The sequence below is a fragment of the Scyliorhinus torazame genome, chromosome 8, assembly GCF_047496885.1.
Source record: "Scyliorhinus torazame isolate Kashiwa2021f chromosome 8, sScyTor2.1, whole genome shotgun sequence".
NCBI classification, from domain to species: Eukaryota; Metazoa; Chordata; class Chondrichthyes; order Carcharhiniformes; family Scyliorhinidae; genus Scyliorhinus; species Scyliorhinus torazame.
This window is the reverse complement of record NC_092714.1, coordinates 138,392,671-138,413,254: the sequence shown is the minus strand read 5'-3', so window position 1 is coordinate 138,413,254 and position 20,584 is coordinate 138,392,671. Positions and strand designations below refer to the sequence as shown.

The 20,584-nt window shown below is 44.2% G+C and overlaps 2 protein-coding genes across 9 annotated transcripts in view; one reads left to right on the top strand and one right to left on the bottom strand.

Annotated features, from left to right (window-relative positions):
* The window catches only part of rb1 (retinoblastoma 1), a 416,864-nt gene extending 406,816 nt beyond the window's left edge, over window positions 1-10,048 (top strand). For both annotated transcript variants that reach the window (XM_072514261.1, XM_072514260.1), the window contains one exon: window positions 7,707-10,048. In XM_072514261.1, coding sequence (XP_072370362.1) covers window positions 7,707-7,780 — 74 coding nt within the window. In that variant the 3' untranslated portion in view covers window positions 7,781-10,048. The remainder of the gene's footprint in view (window positions 1-7,706) is intronic.
* The window catches only part of LOC140428147 (RCC1 and BTB domain-containing protein 2-like), a 352,551-nt gene that overhangs the window by 203,408 nt on the left and 128,559 nt on the right, over window positions 1-20,584 (bottom strand). For 2 of the 7 annotated variants that reach the window (XM_072514265.1, XM_072514266.1), the window contains one exon: window positions 10,955-13,764. The exons of 3 other annotated variants lie outside the window; for them this stretch is intronic. In XM_072514265.1, the coding sequence (XP_072370366.1) occupies window positions 13,624-13,764 (141 nt within the window). In that variant the 3' untranslated portion in view covers window positions 10,955-13,623. Of the gene's footprint in view, window positions 1-10,954; window positions 13,765-20,584 lie in introns of those variants that run through there. 2 more of the 7 variants (XM_072514267.1, XM_072514268.1) reach the window with 1 other exon arrangement.

Below are 20,584 nucleotides of genomic sequence, written 5' to 3'. Positions count from 1 at the left end.
CTATAATTACCCGCTTTCTGCCGACCTCCTTTTTTAAACAGTGGTGTCACGTTTGCTACTTTCCAATCCTCTGGGACCACCCCAGAGTCTAGTGAATTTTGATAAATTATCACTAGTGCGTTTACAATTTCCCTAGCCATCTCTTTTAACACTCTGGGATGCATCCCATCAGGGCCAGGAGACTTGTCTACCTTTAGCCCCATTAGCTTGCCCAATACTGCCTCCTTAGTGATTACAATCATCTCAAGGTCCTCACCTATCATATCCTTATTTCCATCAGTCACTGGCATGTTATTTGTGTCCTCCACTGTGAAGACTGACCCAAAAAACCTGTTCAGCTCCTCAGCCATTTCCCCGTCTCCTATTATTAAATCTCCCTTCTCATCTTCCAAAGGACCAATATTTACCTTAGCCACTCATTTTTGTCTTATATATTTGTAGAAGCTTTTACTATCTGCTTTTATGTTCTGAGCCAGTTTACTTTCATAGTCTACCTTACATCTTCTTTATGGCTTTTTTAGTAGCTTTCTGTTGTCCCCTAAAGACTTCCCAGTCCTCTAGTCTCCCACTAATTTTTGCCACGTTGTATGTTTTTTCCTTCAATTTGATACTCTCCCTCACCTCCTTAGATATCCACGGTCGATTTTTCCCCTTTCTACCGTCTTTCTTTTTTGTCGGTATGAACCTTTCCTGAATACTGTGAAAGATCGCTCGGAAGGTTCTCCACTGTTCCTCAACTGCTTCACCATGAAGTCATTGCTCCCAGTCTACCTTAGCTAGTTCTTCTCTCATCTCATTGTAATCGCCTTTGTTTAAGCACAAAACACTAGTGTTTGATTTTACCTTGTCATCCTCCAACTGTATTTTAAATTCCACCATATTGTGGTCGCTCCTTCCAAGAGGATCCCGAACTATGAGATCATTAATTAATCCTGCCTCATTACACAGGACCAGATCTAGGACCGCTTGTTCCCTTGTAGGTTGCATTACACACTTCCAGGAAATTATCCCGGGCACATTCTATAAACTCCTCCTCAAGGCTGCCTTTACCAACCTGGTTAAACCAATCGATATGCAGATTAAAATCTCCCATGATAACCGCTGTACCATTTCTACATGCATCCGTTATTTCTTTGCTTATTGCCTGCGCTACCATCCTGTTACTATTTGGTGGCCTATAGACTACTCCTATCAGTGAGCTTTTCGCCTTACTATTCCTGATTTCCACCCAAATTGATTCAACCTTGTCCTCCATAGCACCAATATCATCCCTTACTATTGCCCGGATGCCATCCTTAAACAACAAAGCTACACCACCGCCCTTACCGTCCATTCTATCCTTTCGTATAGTCTGATACCCTTGGATATTTAACTCCCAGTCGTGACCATCTTTTAACCATATTTCAGTAATGGCCACTAAATCATAGTCATTCACGATGATTTGCGCCATCAACTCATTTACCTTATTTCGTATACTACGAGCATTCAAGTAAAGTACACTTATGCTGTTTTTTATGTCTTTGTTATGAATCCTAACACCTTGATCAGTAACTTTTCGCAATTTATTTGTCCTCTTACCCTTTCTCCTAATTTTCCTTGTCTTTGAACCCATATCTCCACATAATAACCTGTCACGTAACCTGCTGCCTTGATCTCCATTAACCATTATACTGTCCATAGCTTTACACTTCCCTTCCCCCCAACTTGCTAGTTTAAAGTCCTTGTGACCAACCTATTTATCCTATTCACTAGAACACTGGTCCCAGAATGGTTCAGGTGAAGACCGTCCCAACGGTACAGGTCCCTCCTGCCCCAGTACTGATGCCAATGCCCCATGAAATGGAATCACTCTTTCCCGCACCACTCCTTTAGCCACGTGTTAACTTCTCTAATTTTCTCAACCCTATGCCAATTGGCACGTGGCTCGGGTAGTAATCCAGGGATTATAACCCTGGAGGACCTGCTCTTTAATTTAGTCCCTAGTGTTTGATAATCCCCAAAAAGGTCCTCTTTCCTAGTCTTACCTATGTTGTTAGTCCCAACGTGCACCACAACAACTGGATCCTCCCCCTCCCCCTCCAAAATCCTTTCAAGCCGATCAGAGATGTCCCTCACCCTGGCACCGGGCAGGCAACATACCATGCGGGACTCTCGATCTGGCTTACAAAGGATGCCATCAATCCCCCTAATTATAGAATCCCCTACAACTACCACTTGTCTTTTTGCTCCCCCCTCTTGAATGGCTTCCTGTACCACGGTGCAGTGGTCAGTCAACGCATCCTCCCTACAGCCCTCTTCCTCATCCACACAGGGAGCAAGTACCTCATACCTGTTGGACAAGGTCAAGGGCTGAGGCTCCTCAACTCCTAAACTCAGGATCCCCCTACCTGCCTCCCTTGCAGTCACACCACTCTGTCCCTGACCACAGTCTGAATTAACAGAACTTATTCTACCGGGTGTGACTGCCTCCTGAAACAAAGCGTCCAGGTAATGTTCCCCCTCCCTGATGTGCCGCAGTGTGTGCAGCTCGATCTCCAGCTCATCAATTCTGAGCCGATGTTCCTCGAGCAACCAACACTTGCTGCAAATGTGGGCACTGACGGTCTCAATGGGAACCACCAGTTCCATCATCATACAGCAACAGCACATCACCTGTCCAGCCATATTCAACTAGTTAATTAATTTAAATATTTTTTTTTAAAAAAAATTCTTTATAGAACCTCAAGGATAAACCCAACACCAACAAAAACACAGCCACTCACCCAAACTCAGTCACTCACCTAAACTCAGATGCACTCTGTTCCAATCAGCACTCAGTCACTCACCTAAACTCAGATGCACTCTGTTCCAATCAGCACTCCGTGACTAAAGGCACTCCTGCCACACCTTTTGTGCACTCACCTCTCCCAGCACCTCTCTTCACCCTTGTTACTTTGTGAAACAGATGGTAACTTCGGCAACATGTGCAGTTCATGCAGAAATCCAGAAGCTGCTATCATAAATTCTTTCAGGGTACGTGGTGGCATAATGGTATTGTTTTTTTAAATTTAGAGTACCCAATTAATTTTTTCCAATTAAGGGGCAATTTAGCGTGGCCAATCCACCTAACCTGCATATCTTTGGCTTGTGGGGGTGAAACCCACGCAGACACGGGGAGTCCGTGCAAACTCCACACGGACAGTGACCCAGGGCGGGATCGAACCTAGGACCTCAGCGCATAATGGTATTGTTGCTGGACTGCTACTACACGGTAATGACCTCGGGATCTGGGTTTGAAGCCCACCGTGAATTTAAACTCAATAAAATATCTGCATTAAAAGTGAAATGATGACTATGAAACTACTGCCGACTGTCCTAAGAAAAACCCCATCTGGTTCACCAATGTCCTTTAGGGAAGGCAATCTGCCACCCTTACCTGGTCTGGCCTACATATGACTCCAGACCCACAGCAATTACTGTTAAATGCCCTCTGAAATGGCCTAGCAAACCTTTCAGTTGTATTCAGCCGCTAGGAAATCATAAATAAGGAATGAAACCGGATTGACTACCCGGCATCGACCCAGGCACCGGAAATGACACAGCAAACTCAGCCCTGTTGACCCTGCAAAGTCCTCCTTACTGACATCTGGGGGCTTGTGCCAAAGTTGGGAGAACTGTCTCACGGATTAGTCAAGCAACAGCTTGTCATATGCAGAATTATACCTTACAATGTCCCAGACACCACTATCAACATTCCTAAGTATGCCCTGTCTCGCCGGCAGGATAGACCCAGCAGAGGTGGTGGCACAGTGGTATACGACCGGGAAGTCCTCAACATCGACACTGAACCCCATGAAGTCTCATGGCTTCAGGTTAAATATGAGCAAGGAAACCACCTGCTGATTACCACGTACCACCATCAGCTGATGAATCAATACTCCTCCATGTTGAACACCACTTGGAGGAAGCACTGAGGGTGGCAAGGGTGCAAAATATAAACTTCAATGTCCATTACCAAGGGTGGCTCGGTAATACCACCACAGGCTGAACTGGCCGGGTCCTAAAGTACATAGCTGCTAGACTGGGACTGCAGCAGGTAGTGAGGGAACCAACAAGTGGGAAAAGCTTACTTGACCTCATCCTCACCAAACTGCCTGCTGCAGATGCATCTGACCATGACAGTATCGGTGGAAGTGACCACCGCACAGTCCTTGTGGAGACAAAGTCCTGTCTTCACATTGAGGATACCCTCCATCATGTGTGTGGCACTACCACTGTGCTAAATGGGATAGACTTCAAACAGATTTAACAACTCAAGACTGGGCATCCATGAGGCATTGTGGCCATCAGCTGCAGCAGAATTGTACTCAACCTCAACCTGCAACCTCATGGCCCGGCATATCCCCCACTCTACCATTACCACCAAACCAGGGGATCAACCCTGGTTCAATGAAGAGTGCAGGATAGCAAGCCAGGAGCAACATGAGACATACCAAAAAATGTGGTGTCGAACTGGTAAAGCTACAAGACTACGTCTGGCCAAACAGTATAAGCAACAAGTAATTGACAGAGCTAAGTGATTTCACAACCAACGCATCAGATTTAAGCTCTGCAGTCCTGCCACATAAAGCTGTGAATGGTGGTGGACAATTAAACAACTCACTGGGGCAGGAGGATCCACAAATATCCTCATCCTCAATGATGGAGGATCTTGCACATATGTGCAAAAGCCAAGGCTGAGGCATTCACAACAATCTTCAGCCAGAAGTGTCAAGTGGATGATCCATCTCGGTCTCCTCCTCCCATGCTTCACAGATGCCAGTCATCAGCCAATACGATTCACTCCACGTGATATCAAGAAATGGCTGGCGGCACTGGATACTGCAACGGCTATGGACCCTGACAATATTCCGGCAATAGTACTGATGTCTTGTGCTCCAGAACATGCTGCACTACTAGCCAAGTTGTTCCATTACAGCTACAACACTGGCATCTACCCGGCAATGTGGAAAATTGCCCAGGTGTGAACTGTAAACAAGAAACAGGACAGATCACAACCAGCCAATTACCATCCAATCCGTCTACTCTCCATCATCAGCAAAGTGATGGAAGGCGTCATCAAGTGTTGCTAAAAGGCATTTACTCAGCAATAACCTGCTCACGGACGCTCAATTTGGGTTCCGCCAGGATCACTCAGTTCTTGACCTCATTGCAGCCTTGGTTGAAGCCTGGTCAAATCAGCTGAATGCCAGAGGTGAGAATGACTGCCCTTGACATCAAGGCAGTATTTGACCTAGTAAGGCATCAAGGATCCCTAGCTAAACTGGAGTCCGTGGGAATCGGGAAGAATAGTTTGGCTAAACTTCTGATATTACTGTCCCTCCCAGCCTCAGGAAATTGTTTATTCCTGCTCAATAATGCTGTCAGCAAATTGCAATGTGTTTGGACATGATCCTGCCAATGCACAGTAGATGCCCAAACATGCAAGGGTTTCTCAATCCTGTAGTCATTTAATAATCATGTACACTCTCACCAGCGCCTATGCTAACATTGTTCAGAATTAACTCTCATAGTCGTGTAATGAATCATAATCTTGTGTTATTGATTATCCAGACAATGTTTATCTTCATTAAATATTTTATCCTTGCTGAAATTAGAATGGTGACATAATAATTTAATTGTGCTTGGTGTTATGGATAATTCAAAAAGCAATCATTCACTGTGACACTGTAGTTTAGAAATAATGTGGTTTATAATAGAGGGATAGAACAGAGGTCAAAAAGTGGTTGTATTGCTGCTGAATATCATTTAATGTGACCCCATGTGTGCAGATCCAACCAACAAATTATACACAAATTACAACAGGGATACCGGCTATTTGACAACCAGTAATGTACCTTTCATACAAGCAAATAGTTCTAATTACATTTACTGGCCCATTTCATTTTTCTTATTATTGCTATAAGTCTTTTTGAAGTTCTTTTTGCAAACTACTGACTAACCCCCTCAGATTTTGGCCTTTAAAGCTATTCATATTGTAGTCACTACTCGAGATGTTTACCCACATTTAATTCAAATCAGATCTGCTTCAATAATCATAACCACATTGAATACCTTTCCCCATAGGTCCACTGCATACATTAAAATTAAATTCCCTGTTCTCCATTTACTCTTCCTTTGCCCCATCGATAAGTGGATAATTAAAATCTCCTAAAACAATTTTATTATGGCTGCTCATTTCTCTGATGACTATACATTTCCTTCCCATAATTTGTATGTATGTAATACCAACCTATTATTATAACAAGCCCTTTTATTAATATTTCATTTCTGACCATCTTCCGTCTGTATTTCTTCCTTCTTTGGGGCAGCACGGTAGCATTGTGGCTTCACAGCGCCAGGGTCCCAGGTTTGATTCCCCGCTGGGTCACTTTCTGTGCGGCATCTGCACGTTCTCCCTGTGTCTGCGTGGGTTTCCTCCAGGTGCTCCGGTTTCCTCCCATAGTCCAAAGACGTGCAGGTTAGATGGATTGGCCATGCTAAATTGCCCTTAGTGCCTAAAAAGGTTAGGAGGGGGTTATTGGGTTATGGGGATAGGGTGAAAATGAGGGCTTAAGTGGGTCGGTGCAGACTCGATGAACCGAATGGCCTCCTTCTGCACTGTATGTCCTATATCACCTCTCTCTGTGTAACATGTATAACCGCTTAATTATTATTGCCACTGCACCTAACTTTATCTTTCCAATCCCCAAGCTACCTATCATATATATATATATGTACATATTGTATACCAACCTGTTTGTTTTCTGTTTTTGTCTAGTTTCCATACAGGTTTCTATTAATGTTTCCTGTCAAATATTTTATTTCTCTCAATGGATTGTAGTGCATGCATTTGAAACATTTTATTGCTTAACATTCGTTACTCATTCTTCCGTGGTGGTTTTTTTGCCTAAGCTATCACCAACAATTCAGTCGATCCCTGTTTATATCTAGTCCATTTGATTTTATTCCCCTGTTCTATTTATCTCTTACTAAATTGTTCTTTTCACGAGTTACAGTATAGTATTGGAAAGGACGAGTAGCCAAAGGCTGTTTGCAACAGGAGAGACGTTGAAGTGATGTAATCTAAGACACACAGGGAAATAATAAAATATTACTTGTAGGGTCCAAATAACAAGGAAGTCCAGATGATGATTTAAAAGGTTAACCTTCTCTTTCTTCACCAAAAAATAAATAGATCTGTAAAATAATTTATCAGGTTCAGAGTGCCTTTGGGCACGTAGTCAGGCAGAACAATAACATATCAACAGCCATTAAACAAGACACACATTCTGAAAGTCATTAAGTTGTGTAAATGCAGAGCGACACGGTGGCGCAGTGGTTAGCACTACTGCCCCACGGCGCTGAGGACCCGGTTTCGATCCTGGCCCTGGGTCACTGTCCGTGTGGAGTTTGCACATTCTCCCCATGTCTGCGTGGGTCTCACCCCCACAACCCAAAGATGTGCAGGGTAGGTGGATTGGCCACGCTAAATTGCCCTTTAATTGGAAAAAAAGCTATGAATGCATGTGATCCCCAATTATGTATAACACTTACATCATAAAGTTTACTTGCATTATAATTCCAGTACTCCACAAAATAAGTGAGTATACTAAACTGGATCAGTCCTTTTAGTCTAAGTAATATTAAATATTTTCATTCTGACAGTCTTGTTGATATCTCTACAGCATCTACAAGGAACAAGATGCAAGAGCAGAAACTGAAAGATGGGAACAGTGGTGTGAAAAGGGAGGACAACTGACTTTGGCACTCTCATCTGACTCAGGAATGCATCTGCATTGCATAGGAGCATGATCCTCTGCAGTTGAATCTTCATCAGTTCTGGCCAAGGTTGATTTATGTTCCTTCCTTTCACAGATTTTGTTTTACCAGGGTTTTTTTCTTTTTATAACCTCCAGTTAGTGAGTTTCTTAAGTCATTTTAGAAAATTATTTTGCTAAACACTATGCCTTAAAGGTCATATTTTCCTCTGTGTGTGAAGTTTAACAAAAAGTGAGAGTAAATAATAGAATGGACTGATAGTATCTTTCCTTCTGATTTTTGCCACTACTCTTGAGTGTTTACAAGAATGACCCCTGGAATAATCTGAATCCCATAGCTATGTACAAGGGCATTGAGTACACTAGACTTGCAAGGAGTATATTAGCTAGTTGTCAGCAACCTTCACCTCTGCTAAATCTTCAGCTCCATTCACCTGTGCTTCCCTTCTCTGACATTTCTCATGTGATTTGCATCAGTCTGTTTTAATGTAACATTACTTGCTACATACTCAGTATTTCTGTTAATGCAGCAACCGCTTTAAAATGAATTACTGATGTGTGCATATGAAAAAAAAGAATGCTTTACACTTCGCTTGATGCACTGCAAGTTGTAATGCTTTTAGCTGGGTCCTTTCAGTTATTGAGTCTGTGATGCACAGCCACACTTTTTGTATCTGGCATAAATTTGAGTCTGCCTGTTCCAAATGTTTTTTGCATTTCTTACAGTCAATGAATTGGATTTCCATCAACTTTGACCAAACTATCTTTAACATGTTTTGTACACACATTTCTATTGGTTAGTTGCTAATTGAGATCTGGAAGGCTCATTGTTATGTGTTTGGATTGGTGATTTTTTATGTCAAGTAACAATTATATGTTATATGAAGTGATCTGTGCACCTGTCATTTTGATTTGGGTCTAAAAAAAACAATTAAATGAAGACAATTAACACCTTAATCATAAAGGAGGAAAATATGGTCCTAAATGTAACATTTGCACCAAATGTGTGCAGTTTCAATTTTATTAATGTTTTTATTTATGTATAAGATTTTACTTATGACAAACTAGAAACAAGTTTGTGTGTAGTTGAATTGTCTTCAAGTTGCAAGTAATGTGCCTATCAACTTTGGTTCTGGTAATGATACAAATGCTTTAAGTTTGCAATAAGACATAAGAAAACTTGCATTTATATAGCACAATCTCAGGATGTCCTAAAGTATTTGCAGCCAATGTACTTTTGAAGTATAGTTGTAATGCAGGAAATGTGGCAGTTTGTATATTGCAAAGTCCCACCAACAGCAATAAAATAAATGTTTAGATCATCCATTTTAGGTGTTAGTTGAGGGCTCGATTTTGACTATGACACGGAGAACTTCTTTGATCATGTCCTTCGAATAGGGTCATAGAATCTTTACATCTACCTGAGGGCAGAGAGAGCCTCAATTTAACATTTCACTTAAAAGACAGCAACTCAAGTGCCAGCCTAGATTATGTGCTCAAGTCTGTGGTATGGGTCTTGAACCCACACCTTCTGACCCAAAGGCACAAGTGTTACCACAGTCTGATAGCTAAAATAGTAAGATGTATTGATGTGGTGAACTGCACTATTCCTTTTGATTTGTGCATTGCAACAGTACCAGATTCTGTTTTTCAGAATTTTAAACTGATGCTCTATTTAATTTTGCAGAGGTATCAACAGGTGTTACTAGCATTATGTACAAATGATACAAAGGCAGTATTAAGCCACACTACTGAGCATTGGCTTATATACCTCAGACTTCCAAGTCTTTTAGCCTTCACAATTGAAAATGCAGACTACTAAAACAAAATGTTGCTGAAGGTCTCAAACATTTTGACGAACAAATTTTGAAGTAAGATCTGTGCTGTAATATTGGGCTTGTGGTAAATGTTTCTGAAATTGTCCTCTAAACAGGCTCTATTAATGATTCAGATGATTGCGATAACTGTAACGGTGGATTGCTTTGTGTTTGTGACAGCGAAAACTTGGGACACTGGTCCCGTCAACAGCTCATCATCCATGCAGATGAACCATGGATATGTTATCATTGAACATTAATGGTTAATCAGTATGTGAGTTAAATATCTTTACATATTTCTGATTAAAAGCATGCAGAAGTCTATACTCATGATTTGTTCAGCAAGAATTCTTATTTGTACTGCACATTATGGATTACGGTACTGCTGTTTTTATAAAAAATTTTATATAGTAAATAAAAATCTGCAAAGTGTCTGCAAGATTGTTTTTTTTCGTTATAGATTCAGGAGCGCAAGCTCCAGTTTTAGTGGATTTTATAAAAATGAATTTGCAGATATCACTGACAGGGAGACAAACGTTGTGAAAGAACTCAACAGTACACCTCTGGTATTTGGTTTCATCGCAAGATATGTAAAATATCAAAATCGTGAAACCAAAAATGCCACAGTGAAGTACCTTAATTTCCTCCCCTACTTTAAAGCTGGTGACACATCCTGAGGTGGCGCAGGCAATTGGAATTGAAAAGATGAAGCTGCCATCACTAACAAATAGCAAAATGGGCCAAATCTCCAACTCCGTTCCCTGGCCCATCATTTCAAAGGAAGCCTATCTATATTTATTCCAAGGGTATTTTATAATTTGTTAAGAGTGGGGGAGGATTACTGCAGCATAACATTTAGCAGCACGGTCTGCTTGGTAAATGGCCATATGGGAAGTGTTCTATATTTTGGAAACATGTGTTTTAAGTATATAATTTGACCCTTACATGGTACTACTGATGCCAATCTATACCCCAATAAACTGATCCCATCCACTAACCAGTTAACCCTCTTGAATCATTTTCTGGCACTCTGCACCACATGCTCCAAAGGCAATCTTTGGGGTATCAAAATAGTGAAAAGCTGTCCTTTCAGCATTGGGGCAGAAGTGCCAGAGTTATTTTCCAAATCTACCCAAAGCATCAGAGTGCCATGCTTGGATGCTACTAAACGTATCTAGCAACTGTCCCATGCGGTGTACCAGGTTCTCAGTACGATATTCACTGCCTACTCACCTTAGTGTACATTGTTAGTCTATGCCCAACAACAGTTCCCATTTTCAAATGACCTACCCCAGTCCCACACAAATACTGAATAAATGATTGATAATATCCTCCTCCTTCTTGCAATTTTTAAATCCTTTATTTTAAATGCTGATCAAAGAAGTCAAAGAAGCGGAGAGCCGAGAGATGCTTAATAGTTGCAACAACATCCAGTTTTATAGCCGGTTATGTGACTTGAATGTAAAGAAACAGATTATACTGAACATCTTATACTTTAATATTACACCAAGTTTAACAAAGGTTCAAGTAGTCACTGTTCGTAACATACAAAAAACTAGAGGTAAACAACAATACAGCAGTCAAGACAAACAATAACATACTGAGGGCAGTATTAATTAAATATCTTTTTCCAGTTATTAAATTTATATCCTTAATTTTATATGTCAGCGAACTAATGGAAGAATTTGAATGCACATCTATTACTGATATCTGCCTCTGGCAAAATGACTAACATGATTAAACCGGTACCTAATACATAACGGTCAAATGTTCATTTTCAAACTGTTTGAACTACTCATGGACAGTCATTATAAATGTTAAATTAATTGACAGATTTACTGCTGTAACCTCATTAATTGTTAGCTAGGTTAAAATAGATGGCCATAATGGGTTGCAGCTAAACCGGGAGATGGACACTATGGAACAAATTCAGTGCAAGTCCATCTACATACTGCTGTATTCAAATCTGCACCTGTATTAAATCTACCCTCAGGTGAGTCTATTCAAACAACATAAACTTGTTGCACGTAACTCATCTACTTGTTAGCTCTGATGGAAGCTATACTGCTGCTTACATATAGCAGATTCAGCCAGAGCGCCACTCGATGCAACAAGGAGGAAAGACAGTTCAGAATGAGTGTCCCTCACATAATACCCCAGTATCTTAAGCAGAATGCTACCTGTAGGTTTCCGGAAATCGAGGCTGGTAATTTCCCTACAGCCCACACTGGTATGTACTTTGGATGGGAGAAAAGACCCATGGGTCTTTTAAATAATTACTCCAAGTTAGAAGTGGTTTTATTTATTCTAATTATTTCAGGACTACTATTAGCATAACACCTGCAGAGCCATCTGAAGTTAGTGATTTAAATCACTGTCAGATGATTCCCAGTGCAATTGTCCAGGGGAAATTAATACTTCGGACAATTTCTATGCCAATCCGAAAGGGATTCCCCAGCACATCTTTGGGGTACCCCACAAATATCAATGCTGGGGAGCCAGAAAGTAACAGCCTTGAAGGTTGTTTGTTCACTGATGTAGTGTTGAGAGATACAAAATTACTTAGCTTCAGCTGTGCCTAGGTTACAAAAAGCCAGAAGGTGATGGAATCTCCTCACTGTCAAAATAAAATCTGCTTTAAAACAGCAGACAATTTAAATCAATTTATTTCCTTACTGACAGAAGGAAAGTTCCTACCTGTCAGAAAGGAAACCAAGGAGTTCTGCTCTGCTCACTAAAGCTGTGGGAAGTGCCTAGTCACAGCCAACACCTGAAGATAAAGTTCTATCCCTCAACACCACACAAATCTACTAAAACATCTCGCCATTGACGTGACAGCGGAGTTATTCCAAATGACACTGCTGGTATTCCCAGAAACCAATGGATTTATTGCGTTCATAAAATGTTTAATTATCTGTTGACAATTCTTCCTCTATGCCTCCCCTTCCTTTATAAATTTAAATTTATCAGCTCCTTAAGGTGTCTATTGATACAGCACTCACCAGGTGCCTTTTGCTTGGAATAAAGAATTTCTATCTGCTATTATTGGTAAACTTGTGTTCTAATGAGTCATTTGGGACATGGTGCTAGCCTTCATTTTGCTTTCACTGTGGAAACCATAGCTTTAGGATTATAAAATTACTAAAGTAACACAATTGGTTTGAAATCAGACAAATATGAAATCAGCAAATACAGGAATCATAAGGATATTCCTAAAGCAAACCATAATGCTTAGTTCTGAATTACACATTAGATATAGAATTCTAGTACTAACGTGCAAAATATATTGAAAGAATGACTTTCATAATCTCATGTTTCATTCTTCTGATGCTGGCCCTTTTCTTCAAAAGGAAAATGAAGGGGGCAGCACGGTGGCACAGTGGTTATCACTGCTGCCTCACGACGCAGAGGTCCCAGGTTCGGTCCTGGCTCTGGGTCACTGTCCGTGTGGAGTTTGCACATTCTTCCCTGTTTGCGTGGGTTTCACCCCTTCAACCCAAAGATGTGCAGGGTAGGTGGATTGGCCACACTAAATTGGCCCTTAATTGGAAAAAATTTTGGTACTCTAAATTTATTTTTTGAAAAGGAAAAAGAATACCCCAATCATTCCGTAAGCTTTTCTTTTCACATGCAGCTGAACCATTCAGATGTTGGCGGTTCCAGGTTTGATCCTTGGTCCAATCTGACTCGTCTGGGGCAGCGGTTAGGGAAGGAAAAAAAATCAGGACCCATCTCCAGATGACTATTGAACAAACTCTCACTAGGATTTTGCACAGCTCAATGCCAAGCAAGGAACTCAGCTAAAATATTTCCCGACTTGAACAGCGTGTTGAAGACAAAGAAATAATAGCTTCTTGGGCAGTGTCAGTTGGTACTTGTGGAATTCAACCTGCCAGAGCTGATGCCTAAAGGGTAGAGGCAGATAAACTCATTAGAAAGAGGGGAAGAAAAAACTAAAAGGTGACTAGGCGACTCTGGTGCATTCAGTGTCTGCTCAAGTTTCTGCTTCAATTCCGGAATGCTCCGTGCTTGCCAGCCTTGCTGATGAAATTCTTCAGGAGTTCGTGGTCCATGTCAGAAAAGCCTTGTGTTTGCGTCACGGCTGTCAAATGATTGACACAGAACTTAAAGCAAAACTCTTCCAACCCCTAGAAAAACAATTCACTTAATTTATCCGAAGGCAATTCAAAGCAACTAATTACCCATAACATTCTGTTTCAAGGTGACAAGCTAGACAGATCTAGGTACCTCGAGCACAGAATTCCTTTTATTCACCAATCTTAGGAAAAACTATTGGAAAAAAATGTACAATTCATTTTAAGTAGCACTTAAGTAGAGAGATCAACAAGCTCCAGTAAAGGTGGTTGCATGAAACCAAATGTGATTGCAATCTGTGACAACTTAGTGACAATTCAGTTTAATTTCTAACACGATAAGTGATAGTGGCGCAACGGCAACGGGAAAACTTATTTTGCTGGATTTTGTTTTGAGATGGGGGGGGGGGAAACAGGCAAAATCAGTTACATCAAACAGAAAAAGGTTGATATCTTGTAGTGAGACTTTCAGGAGCAAGTTATAAAGAAATACCAAAAAGGTAGTAATCTCCGAGATACATACTGTCACAAACTAGTGAGGAGGAACAGTAAAATAAGAGAGATCAACAAGCAACTGAGAATGGCACAGAAGGGAGGTTTTCAGATCCCTGGGGCATTGGGCCCAGTTCTTGGACTGGAGGCCCTGTACAGGCTAGAAAGGTTGCGTCTAAAGGCTGAGACCAACAGCCTTGTGGGAGTATAACTGGCATTGCGGGTTAGGGTTTAAACTACTTTGTCATAGGAAAGGCACTAGGATAAACATAAGAAACCAGGTTCTGAGAGGATTGGGAAAAACAAATAGCACTAGAGCAAGGATTCCCAAACTGTCACGTGTAACCCTGGTGTAAGACATCACCGATGGGCATGCAAGACTCTTCATTACATGTCTAATGATGGAACCTCCCTTGTTCTCACTCAATTCACGCTTTCCCAATTCATTGTGATTTGCATTTGCATTAAATTACAACTTGTAGACTCTTCTGTTGTTAGGATTGATAACAACATGGGGTAGTTAAATAAAACAGTCTATGGGACTTCCGGTGGCGGCCATGGAGGAGTAGGTCGCACATTCGATAGTTCCCGCCTGTAACGGACTTTCGGACCTTTTTCCCATGACTTTTCTCGGATTTAATGGGATAAATCGGTGAACTGTGCTACAGTAAGGGCGATTTCCTTTCTGGTGTATGGAGAATTGGACCAGAAGTGTCTGTGTGAAACGACTCAGTCCTGGTACTGAGAAGCAAGCGGAGCTGGCACAGTGGTCGACGGAGCAGCTGGTAAAATTTTTTGAGGATTGCTTCGCCAAGCTGAAAAAGGATACGCTGGACCCGATCAAGGCTTCGATTGATCAAGTAGTCCTGAATCAGGAGACCCAGGGAAAGTGATACAGGAGATCGAACAAAAGTTATCCGACCAGGAGGACTATATAACCGTGCTGGAAAACAAGGTGGAGGTGTTGGACGACTGCCAGAAGAGGATGCAGGAGAAGCTGGAGAATAGGTCCAGGAGGCAGAACCTCAGAATTGTTGGCCTCCCTGAAGCAGTGAGGGATCGGATGCGAGGGCATATGTGAAGGACATGCTGGAGAAGTTGATGGGGGCTGGGGCATTCCCTCGGCCCCTGGAGGTGGATAGTGCGCACAGAGCCCTCGCGAGGAAGCCCAGGGCGAATGAACCGCCAAGGGCCATGGTGGTACGTTTTCACCGTTTTACGGATAAGGAACATGTCTTGCGGTGGCCAAGAAAGAATGGAGCAGCAAGTGGGAGAACTGTAGTTGCGTATTTATCAGGACCTGGGAGCGGAGTTGGCCAAGAGACGGGCTGGGTCCAATGGGCAGAGGCGACCCTCTTCAAGAAGGGGGTGAAGTTCGGGGATGCTGTACCCAACGCGGCTGTGGGTTACGCACGAGGAACAGGACTTTTATTTTGAGACGCCGGACGATGTATGGACATTCATTAAAGAAAAGCTGGAGATGATTTAAAGGACATTTAAGCTGTGGAGAAGTTTTGTAGTGGTGGTTCGTAATACTGTACTGTTTTTTTTAAAAGAAAAGAGATTTTATGTCGTTCTGGGTGAAATAATGGGCTGTGGTGATGGTTGGAGGGTGCTTTGTCTTGCAGGGATTTGATGCGGGGGGGAGGGGGTCTTGAAGTTAGAGATATTCTTTGGGAGACTGGGTTTTGTTTTAAGTGACCGTCTCTTCACTGGTTCATGTTAATTTCGTCTTTTCATTTTTTTTTTTGCTGCTGTTTACTTACTGGGCAATGTGATGCTGTTAAAAGGTTTATTCATGTGGGGGGGAAGAGGTTCGAACAATAGGGAGACAGACTGTTTGGCACCAGGGGCGGGGCTTATCGGGGTCAGCATGGTTCAGCTGACTCTCGGAAGCGCAGTGGGGGGTGAGCAAATGTTAAACTGGTACTTGACCTGGGGGATGAAGTTTCTGGTGCTGTTGGGGGGGGGGGGGGGGGGAGGCTGCTTTGATGACAGGGGAGGAACTATTATCGGGGAATAAATGGGAGGTCGAGAACGGCTGCTGCTCATGGGGGTACTTGGGGAATCGGGGGTGCGGGGCTGGCCTAAAAAGGGTGATGACTAGTCGGCAGGGAGGAGGTGGGGGGGGGGGGGGCTGGTTGGAAGCCCCCCCGTCCAGGCTAATTACGTGGGAGGACTGAATGGGCCGGTCAAGAGGGTTCGCGTGTTCGTGCATCTAAGGGAACTGAAGGCAGACGTGGCAATGCTACAAGAGACGGCCATTGATCATGAATTGGACCGGTCGATATCTGGGTCAGTGAGGAGGCCGTCTGTGGCAAAGGAATTGAAGGGTTTTATGGTACAGATCGGGGGTATAGATCCAGGGAGGTTTACACGGCCGAGGGCGAAGGAGTTTTCTTTTTTTTTCTCACGTCCATAAGGTTTACTCTCGTATTGACTTTTTTGTTCTGAGCAGGGCGCTAATACCGAAGGTGGCGGGGACGGAACACTCGGCAATTGCAGTATCGGATCATGTCCCGCATTGGGTGGATTTGCGGGTCAGTGAGGAGAGAGGGCAACATCTGTTATGGAGACTGGATGTGGGGTTGCTGGCGGATGAAGCGGTCTGCGGGCGGGTGAATAAGGCCATCCAGAACTATCTGGAAACAAATGACACGGGAGAGGTATCTGCAGCGACGGTTTGGGAAGCTCTGAAGGCAGTTGTTAGAGGGGAACTAATTTTGATTCGGTCCCACAGGGAAAAGGGGGAACGGGTGGAGAGGGAGACATTAGTGGAGGAGATACTCCGGGTGGACAGGAGATATGCGGAGGCCCCGGACGCGGGGCTCCTGAGGGAGCGGCAGAAGTTGCAGGCGGAGTTTGAGTTGTTGACCATAGGGAAAGCAGTGGAACAGTTGAGGAAGGTAAAGGGGGCAGTTTATGAATACGGGGAAAAGGCGAGTAGGATGTTGGCGCGCCAGCTTAGGAAGAGAGAGGCAGCCAGGGAGATGGTAGAGTGAAGAATAGGGATGGTAACATGGTCTTGGACCCAGGGGGTGTGAACAAAGTTTATAAAGAATTTTACAGTAAATTATATGAGTCGGAACCCCCGGCTGGAGTGGAGGGGATGAGGCAATTTCTGGATCAGTTGAGGTTTCCGAGGGTGGAGGAGAACCTGGTGGAGGGGCTGGGAGCCCCAATTGAGATTGAGGAAATTATCAAGGGGCTGGTGGTCATGCAGTCGGGCAAAGCTCTCAGAGATATTGAGCCCACTGCTGGTGAGGACATTTAACGAGGCTAGAGAGAAGGGAATCCTCCCTCCGACAATGTCGCAGGCCTCGATTTCACTGGTTCAGTTCCGGGGGGGGGGGAGCAGCGGGTCTCGCTCTACACGGACGATTTGCTTTTGTACATTTCGGACCCGTTGGAGGGGATGGCAGAGGTTATGCGGATCTTGGGGGAATTTGGCAGTTTTTCGGGGTATAAATTGAACATGGGGAAGAGTGAGATGCTCATGATTCAGGCTGGAGGGCAGGAGGAGAGACTGGGAGAGCTGCTGCTTAGAATGGTAGGGAAGAGCTTTCGCTATCTGGGAATCCAGGTGGCTCAGAAATGAGAGGCACTGCATAAGCTTAATCTATCCCTGTTGGTAGAGCAAATGGAAGGGGACTTTAAGAGATGGGACATACTCCCGCTGTCACTGGCGGGGAGGGTACAGACTGTGAAAATGACGGTCCTCCCCAGATTTCTGTTTGTCTTTCAGTGCCTCCCCATTTTCATCCCTAAGGCCTTTTTCAAGCGGATGAACAAGATCATTTTGGGCTTTGTATGGGCGAATAAAACCCCGCGGGTGAAGAAAAAATGTGGTTGGAGCACAGTCGGGGGGGGGGGGGGGGGGGGGGGAGAGAGTGGGTTGGCGCTGCCGAACTTCTGCAACTACTACTGGGTGGCTAATATAGCCATGATTAGGTAGTGTGGGAGGGGTCGGCATGGGAGTGGTTGGAGGCGGCGTCATGTAAAGACACCAGTCTGGGAGCATTGGTAACGGCACCTCTGCCGTTCACGCCGGCCCGATACTCCACAAGTCCGGTGGTAGTGGCGGCACTGAGGATTTGGGGGCAATGGAGGAGGTATAAGAAGGTGGAGGGTGCGTCGGTCTTGACCCCGATTTGTAACAACCACAGGTTTGCACCGGGCAGGCTGGATGGCGGGTTCCAGAGCTGGCAGAGGGCAGGAATTAGAAGGATGGGGGATCTGTTTTTTTAAAAATATATATATTTTATTCAAAATTTTTGGCCAACCATAACAGTACATTGTGTATCCTTTACACAGTAATATAACAATATAAATAACAATGGCCAGTTTTTTAAACAAGAAATAAATAATATATAAACAACATCAAAATTAAAAAACAAAACTAAATGGCAACTGCCTTGTCCCAAATAAATACTCTCCAAAAATACAATTCAGCAGTCCAGTATACAATTACCTATAACAACAACCTATACATATTATACTTATACACTAACATCCCTGAGAGTCCTTCTGGTTCCTCCCCCCCCCCCCCCCCCCCACCCCCCCACCCCTGGGTTGCTGCTGCTGTCTTCTTCTTTTCCATTCCCTCTATCTTTCTGTGAGGTATTCGACGAACGGTTGCCACCGCCTGGTGAATCCTTGAGCCGATCCCCTTAGGACGAACTTAATCCGTTCCAGCTTTATAAACCCTGCCATGTCATTCATCCAGGTCTCCACACCCGGGGGCTTGGCTTCCTTCCACATCAACAGTATCCTGCGCCGGGCTACTAGGGACGCAAAGGCCAAAACATCAGCCTCTTTCGCCTCCTGCACTCCCGGCTCTTCTGCAACCCCGAATATAGCCAACCCCCAGCTTGGTTCGACCTGGACCCCCACCACCTTCGAAAGCACCTTGGTCACCCCCACCTAAAACCCCTGTAGTGCCGGACATGACCAGAACATGTGGGTGTGATTCGCTGGGCTTCTCGAGCATCTCGCACACCTATCCTCTACTCCAAAAAATTTACTGAGCCGTGCTCCAGTCATATGCACCCTGTGTAACACCTTAAATTGTATCAGGCTTAGCCTGGCACACGAGGACGATGAGTTTACCCTACTTAGGGCATCAGCCCATAGCCCCTCCTCAATCTCCTCCCCCAGCTCTTCTTCCCATTTCCCTTTCAGCTCATCTACCATAATCTCCCCCTCGTCCCTCATTTCCCTATATATGTCTGATACCTTACCATCCCCCACCCATGTCTTTGAGATCACCCTGTCCTGCACCTCCTGCGTCGGGAGCTGCGGGAATTCCCTCACCTGTTGCCTCGCAAAAGCCCTCAGTTGCATATACCGGAATGCATTCCCTTGGGGCAACCCATATTTTTCGGTCAGCGCTCCCAGACTTGCAAACGTCCCATCTACAAACAGATCTCTCAATTGTGTTACTCCTGCTCTTTGCCATGTTCCAAATCCCCCATCCATTCTCCCCGGAGCAAACCTATGGTTATTTCTTATCGGGGACCACACCGAGGCTCCCGTCTTTCCCCTGTGCCGTCTGCACTGCCCCCAAATTTTCAGAGTAGCCACCACCACCGGGCTTGTGGTGTATTTCTTCGGTGAGAACGGCAACGGCGCCGTCACCATAGCTTGTAGGCTAGTCCCCCTGCAGGACGCCCTCTCCAATCTCTTCCACGCCGCTCCCTCCTCTTCTCCCATCTTACATACCATTGAGATATTGGCGGCCCAGTAGTACTCACTTAGGCTCGGTAGTGCCAGCCCCCCCCTATCCCTACTGCGCTGCAAAAATCCCTTCCTCACTCTCGGGGTCTTCCCGGCCCACACAAAACTCATGATACTCTTCTCAATCCTTCTGAAAAAAGCCTTTGTGATCACCACCGGGAGGCACTGAAACACAAAGAGGAATCTCGGGAGGACCACCATTTTAACCGCCTGCACCCTCCCTGCCAGTGACAGGGATACCATGTCCCATCTCTTGAAGTCCTCCTCCATCTGTTCCACCAACCGAAGTAATTTAACCTATGCAATGTACCCCAATTCTTGGCTATCTGGATCCCCAAGTAGCGAAAGTCCCTTGTTACCTTCCTCAGCGGTAAGTCCTCTATTTCTCTGCTCTGCTCCCCTGGATGCACCACAAACAACTCACTTTTCCCCATGTTCAGTTTATATCATGAAAATTCTCCAAACTCCCCAAGTATCCGCATTATCTCTGGCATCCCCTCCGCCGGGTCCGCCACATACAACAACAAATCGTCCGCATACAGAGATACCCGGTGTTCTTCTCCTCCCCGGAGTACTCCCCTCCACTTCCTGGAACCCCTCAATGCTATTGCCAGGGGCTCAATCGCCAGTGCAAACAATAATGGGG